Genomic DNA, 7276 nt, shown 5'->3' with positions numbered 1-7276 from the left:
CACTTTGTCTTTCCAACTATTTCTATATTCAAAGAAGAGTAAATGGTGAACAAATACTACACCTTATTCTTCAGTGGGTTACATACTATGAGTTATGAGTATCTACACAGTAATCTGTACATCAGTGCAAATGCATCAATTTACATATTTTGATTAACTTAATTACAATGATATATACAAGCATATATACAATCTGACCTGTATCAGATCTATACCTTCCAAAGAGGACGAAGTTCATGGCTTCTCCTAACAGTACCAGCTGATGAGGGACTATTTTTTATCTCCTTGAAACTGTCTATTGGGTAGACATCCCAACCACCATCTCTCCAGTAGGCTGAATAAACTTCCGGGATATGTGCAACATCTTCATAATCCTCACCTTCTCCATCTGGCAGCAGTTTTGAGATTAATTCATATGGCATGTCAAAGAACTGAAGTGATTTCAGTTTGGCAAGGTTTTGAACTCCTGATGGTACCCTCTTCAACAACTTGCATCGTTGGATTGTCAGCCTTTCAAGGCATGGCATTGCTCCCTTCTCCACCTTCACGCAACTGAGCTTGTCAAATTTGTCAAGACCCAAAACCTGAAGCTTTTTAAATCCTCCACCCTTAAATGACAATATGTCATTATCACAAGTCTGAAGCAATTCAAGATGAACAAGATTGGGCAAATCTTGAAGAAGGACCATGGGGTCATCCTTTAACTGACTCCACTTCAAAAATAACTTCACCAAGCTATGTAGTGAAGGTATCCAACTTGGTAACTCTTCCAAACGACCTGTCAGGTATAGTCGTTCAAGAAACTGAGGAGGGGAAGACAGGTGTTGGAGATCAATTATCTCATTCTCTCCCGCAGAATTTACAGAAAATGAACGCAGCTTGGTCAAACTTTCAAGCGACAAGCACAAAGCCAATCCATCTTCTTTTCTCAATTTTATGATTCCCAACCTCCTAAGTTGCTTGAGCTTAGCTAAGTCCCTGATTGTCATTCCACAACCTTGATTTGCCTCAATAAAACAGAGCTTTTGCAGGGACTGCAAATCTCCTATACTTGAGAGGACCTCAAAGCCAAACTTGGAATAGAAGTGTGCATAAGATTCAATCTTAAGATGATAAACCAGGAGGTGGCGAAGTTTTTGGAGCTTTAGTATCTCAACAGGCAACTCAGAGACATAAGTATGTTTAAGATCCAATGTCTCCAGGTTCTGCAGATTCCCTATGCTTCTGGGAATGACTTTCACCTGAGTCTTCCTCAAGCTTAGATAACTCAAATAAAAGAGATCCATGATCTCTCTTGGAAATGTCTTTATCGGTGCAGCTTCAATATCTAACACCTTAAGCAACCTAAAGCCATTGGAAAGATATTTGCGCATTGATGACCTTGAAACGGCCCCAAACATAAACAAGGAACGAAGTTGAGGAAATGACCTGCTTTGTTGTACAGTTTGCAATACATTTTGTATTGACAGGCGTCGAACTCTATCAGGCCAGATTGTGTTGTGCTCCTTCACTATGGCTGCAAAGTTTTGATCCCTTGATTTTGAGACAATAATCTCTCGCAAAAGGCCATGAACGCGATAAGTTTTGACCCTCCCATCACTTGTTGTGCTTCCTACTAGCATCAAATTTCTGTTCAAGAGCTCCTTGAGGTAGTCCTCAGCTACTTCCTCCAGTGTTCTACCTTCTATAGCTTCAACAAATCTTTCTGCTATCCATAAGCGAATGATTTTCATACTCTTAATCAGATGGCCCTCCGGAAAGACGCTCAAGCACAAAAAGCATGCCTTCAGATTATAGGGCAGATCATTAAAACTGAGAGAAAGGACTTTCTTCAAATCCTCAAGTTTATCATTGCCATGGATTTCAGCTCCCAGACTACGGCAAATAGCATCCCACTCATCTATTCTGCGCTCGTCTTTTGTAGCCAAAACACCACTTATTGCCACGATTGCAAGGGGCAAACCCTCACACTTTTTCAGAATATCTTCACAGAATGATTCCAAATAAGAAGGGCATGACTTCCTCTGAAACGCCTTCCTACTGAACAGACTCCAAGACTCCTTTTCAGGCAAGGGTCTCACCTCATGGACATGACCTCCGGATTCTGAGCAAGAGGTGGATGCCACATCAGAGTTACGTGTGGTGATCATGACTCTGCTGCCAAGCTTTCCGTTAGGAAAAGCATATTTGACAGTCTCCCATTCATTGATGCGCCATACATCATCAAGAACAATCAGATACCTCCTTTTTTGCAGCAAGTTCTTTATTCTCACCTTCAGTTTATGGCTACTCATGCCATCTACCCCTTCTGGAACTTGCCTCCCAATTTCTGAATAGAGTTTTCGAATGATGTCTTTAAGGAGATCCTGTGCTTCAAAAGACTGAGAAACTGTGATCCAGGCACGGGGTTTGAAACGTTTCTTCACTTCTACATCATCGTAGACTTTCTTCACCAAGGTAGTTTTCCCCATACCACCCATTCCGGTCACTGAAACTACTTCACGTCCAGAGTCACCGTTGACCAGCCAGCTGACCAGTAGGTCTTTAGGCTCGTCTATGCCCACAACATCGGTATTGTCTAAAAGTAGAGCATCCTCTCGCCGATCATGCCATGTGCTTCTACCTGTTGCAAATCAAGCTATGAAGAAAGAAAGCGGAAAATAGACCAGCATATTAAACTAGCATATTGGATATCTCAGTCTTTTAGTAATGAGAAAAGTTTCAAATGATTTATTCACGAGAAAAAAGAATACGAGTAACTACACCATTTTCTATCCAGATCCAGGAAATATACTGTTTATTTTTGCACTTAAAAACCTAAGATAACAACTAAAATTAGGTTGAAGTTAACCCCTCCTCCCGCACCTTTCTAACAATCAGCTAGTTGATGTCATCCAATTTATTCATATGGTCTGCTTCAACAAGTGTAACTAGTGATAACTATCATCATACCAATGATATAATGAAATTCCATCTACAGCCCAGATGAACTTTAGATAGGACGATAAATTATAATTTAGAGTATCTTAAACTAATTTGACAAAGAAGATCACTTTTAATCAAGCTCCCTGGAGCACTATCAGTTTAGGGTTGAAATCACCTCGTGAAGCATACAAAGCTACATGGCAGTGAAGTATTACCTGAATTGGTAAAGATGGAGCCATTTGCAGCAGAATTGAGTTTTGGGAGAAGTCTTTTATGCACTAGAAAGATCTCTTTGATTCGGATGTTGATGGTCTGTAACTCCTTAGCAACCCGATAATGAGCTTTCAGGTTCTTAACACAGCAAGAAAGCAAGTCTAAAGCGCAATATAGTGAGTGCCCATGATTGTGATATGTTTGGAGGAGTGTGAATTCATCTATAACATCTTCTGCATCATGAGCAACATCTCGTATCTGCTTAACCCATACTTTGAGTTCTTCATCACTTTCTTCAATTGCGTCTGCATTCTTCAGTAGGGCTCTCATGCGCTCCAATTCCCCTTTTAAGTAAATAAGTTCTTCTCTAACCCCTCTCCAGATTTGAACTCCATTTGCGAAAAAAGGATAAATCTTGTTGAGTAGAAAACTAACTGCACTTTCTGATGACATTCATTTACTAGGTTACTGTGCAGTCCAAAGGGACTTCAAGTAGTTTGCTGATTTTGTTTATATAGAGTCAGACGTCCTCTGTGTTGCCTGTTTGCATACGAAACAATTTTGGTAATTGACATCGCAATTGCTTCACCAAGAAGTTATGAGTAATAAAACAATTACAAAATAATTAGTTAATAGAGATTCATAGTTTTCAGCGACATGGTCAACAAAAACTCAAAAAGATAACTTTGTATGTTCATCTGGTACATATTAACAACTTATATTATGACATGGAAATTACACTTGAACTCCTTTCAATTGCACTAGAACAAGGAAATAAGTTCATACAACAAATCCAGGCTATATGTACAGCAAAAGAATTGGAAAAAAGAAAAAAAAAAAAAAAAAAAAAAGATAAATGAAAACAGAAACATCTGAACATTCGGTAGCAAGTATATGGAAATTTGGCTTAAAAAAGACAAAACACTATGAATGCACAAGATCGGTTTGAATTCAAAAGAGCAGCTGATTCTAAGCGCGTGAGAGAAGTTTACAAGAAAGATAATTGAATAGAAAACTGACCAGTAAAGAGTCTATGTATGGCTCGTACTTTCACTTCTAACTTTTACCTCAAAGTTAAGACTTGCATAATTTTCAGAGTCTGGGAATAAAGCCTGAAGTCCAACCATAAGTAAAGTGTAAAACGATAATCAACAATGTGTATGCACACATGCCCAATCACCCTGCGATTAAGGTTTATTGAAACAATATAGAAGATATTTCACACGAAGTTTGACTCAAAGATTATGCAAAGTTTACCATTGAGATAAATGAACAATTAAATACTATCCAATAGTTCCTGTATTCTCAACTATCTGCTCTTACTTCAAAGTTAAAACCTACACAACATTCCCAGTTTATCCCGAGAAGCAACAAAGCCTACAGTCAAGTACCGTGTGAACAAGCCAAAAGTCCAACCTTAATGATCACAATAATCCAACAATTTGCATGCACATATCTCAATCACCCTATTATCATAGTCCTAGTAGCTAATCAAAACTGGAAAGGTTACTTTGGTGTTTAAGAATGACAAAAAGGACAGTCAAGCATCACCTCAAAGGTTGTTGGAAATTCCTGGCGTCTATATAATACTTAACTAGATTTCTTTGTCTGATTCATGTTTCTAGAATCTGACTTTTCTGGCACTCAAATACATAAAAGCAATGCAAGAAGACGTAACCCAATTTTCATTCAAGTTGCCAAGTATACATGACTAGTGTGAACCTATCTACTACAACGAAAAACAAAATGCCAAGCTACCTTCTCCTCCAAGAAGTACAGATTCTCTTTCGCAACATCTATCACCTAATAAATTTAACAGCTTTGAACACGGTGGAGCCTTATTGTTATCTCGAATTTAAGGTTTTTGGTTTTAACAATACTCTAGAAATTTCATGGCTTTCAGAGACATTTTATCAAACACTCGGCGTGCATCGGCACTCCACGACTTTATTGACGCGAGGGCAATGCAGCCATCCAGATGTCAATATTAATGGAAGGTGTGAAGGAAGCGTAAGGCATTGAGTAGATAAGATTGGTTAGGAAACTAGTGAAGTTCCGAGAAGATGAATGGTAAGTGAGGATGGAGCGGCATACCTCGTAGTCTTGTTCACGGAGACGATGGGCTACACCTACACTTTGGGTCATCAACTCTGCTCCACAGAGCTTCTTTGTTTGGTGCTGTAAGTCGACACGATAGGTAAAAGTTATGGAAATTCTGCAACATGTAGATTCGCGAAAAATGATAACCATTAGATCCAATAATTCTGATTATAAGTCGTCCACGTAGTTACTTATTAGTTATATGTAAACTCTACCTCTATATAAGGAGACTAATGAGAATAAATGAGAAAACTTCTACCTCCTCCCAACTATTTTCTTTGTGTCTTCTCTCTATCTTTTCTCTAATTCATAACACGTTATCAGCACGACTCTACCTTTGAGTTGATAACCAGCACAACTCTACCTTTGAGTTGATAACGATCAAACCCTAGAAATCCAATTTTTTTTTTATGTCGTTCACTTTTGCCCAATTTTTTTTTTAACCACTCGAGGATGATCTATGATGTTCTTGGTGCAACATTCGTTGTTTTTCTTTTCCAAGATCATGATTTATGAGTTTCATTGTTCTATTGCTATGATCAACATAATTTATTATATCTTACAGTTTCCCACATAATTAGTATCTTCTGTCAGGGTTTTGATTTCATAAAGAGTCTGTGTTCATCAATTTGATTCTATCTACTAATATTCTTATGGTTAAGCATGATACATGCTATCAAGCAGATTGATTCTTTTGAATTCAGTTGTGAATTAGATCAAGCCTGAAGTCTCTTGATCGAACTATAGATGAAATTGCAATATAAAGTTTCCCAAAGTTTATGCAATTGACGAGGGCCAGAAGTTCCTCCAAGTTATAAAAAGATCATTGAAGCCGCACCTTGTGATCTTTAATCATATGAGGACCTGAAGTTCCTCACCTTATTTTGATACTATGTTTTTATACAATTAAAGGAGATAAACAAGATTATCATATTGGTGAATTTAACCGAACCAGAAGTTTTGTGTATTTCATTCATTCGTGGAACCAAAAGTTCCCTATGTAAAATTTATTTGTTTTTTGTTCTTTTACCATTTTCTTATTTTGTTATTTATGCACTTTCATTACTGTTTATCTTTCAAATTTTATTGTTATTCATACAGGCAAACAACCTTATATGTCGAAGATATGAATTTTGAATGCATGTAATATTGAACCAGAAGTTTCAATATTGTATTATAGAACCTGAAGTTCTAATAGTAAAAATTTGAACTTGAAGTTTCGAGTAAAAATACAAATTAGTGTAACCCAGATGTTCACTCCACCTTAGAACTTGGAGTTCTAACCGTGCAGACTCGAGCCTTAAGTTTCAAGTATATATATTTGGACAATTTATCTTGAAGTTTTAATGTTGCCAACCTCAAACCTGGAGTTTTGAGGGGGAGTCATATTGACATCAATATAGATGAGTGATATCTAACTATTGGTCTACATTTATGATGCACGAGTATAAGTATACTCTTTGCAATTACGTTACCACCTTATGAGACACTCCTCCCGTCATGAGGAGGAGAAAGATTGTTCCTGAAGAAAAATGTAAATTGGTATGAGTTGTCTATCCACCGTCTCATTTTGGTGAGACAAAATGATTTGATAAAAGATTGTGCGAAAAGTATAGCTAGATGCACTGTTTTCTGGTTGGATTAAAGTTTGTGAGACCATCCATATTAACTCAAATAGTCTACACCACATTTGATTTGTGGGATGCACATGTATCCAAGTGACATAGTTCTCCTGAAGAGAATGTCAAGATACAATGTTAGAGTTCCTAATACGGCTACACATACAAAGGTTGTAGGTACGCCATTAGAAAATGATATCTTGGTTGATACTAATGAATATAATGTTTTTGACCTCATACTTGATTTAGGTTCGCCACCAGCCAATGAACATCTCACTCGAAAAAAAGTGATAGACCTTTAAACGCATATTTGCTGATGGTCATAACATGACAGCCTTCCCGTTGTTAGGGGGAATAAGACTCTGTCATTTAAATAACGGCGTGGATTTGTGTGGAATGTACACAACAACAATATAGAG

The 7276-nt window shown here is 37.5% G+C and overlaps 1 protein-coding gene across 1 annotated transcript; it reads right to left on the bottom strand.

Annotated features, from left to right (window-relative positions):
- Window positions 1–209: 209 nt before the first annotated feature.
- On the bottom strand, window positions 210–3591 carry LOC101314286 (disease resistance protein RPM1-like). Its single transcript, XM_004301600.1, has 2 exons — window positions 3141–3591; window positions 210–2623 (listed from the first exon to the last, which is right to left on the bottom strand). Exons 1-2 carry the CDS (start codon window positions 3589–3591, stop codon window positions 210–212), a joined length of 2865 nt encoding a protein of 954 aa, XP_004301648.1.
- Window positions 3592–7276: the final 3685 nt, after the last annotated feature.

The sequence above is a fragment of the Fragaria vesca genome, linkage group LG5 (genome assembly GCF_000184155.1).
Source record: "Fragaria vesca subsp. vesca linkage group LG5, FraVesHawaii_1.0, whole genome shotgun sequence".
NCBI lineage: Eukaryota > Viridiplantae > Streptophyta > Magnoliopsida > Rosales > Rosaceae > Fragaria > Fragaria vesca.
This window is presented reverse-complemented; position numbering and strand designations above follow the sequence as displayed.

What these genes read in the sequence shown, in the direction of transcription:
- LOC101314286 (XM_004301600.1), bottom strand. Translation starts at nt 3,591, where the DNA reads ATGTCATCAGAAAGTGCAGTTAGTTTTCTACTCAACAAGATTTATCCT. An exon ending in CTCCATCTTTACCAATTCAG is followed by an intron (nt 2,624 to 3,140) that starts GTAATACTTCAC and finishes GATTTGCAACAG; the next exon opens with GTAGAAGCACATGGCATGAT.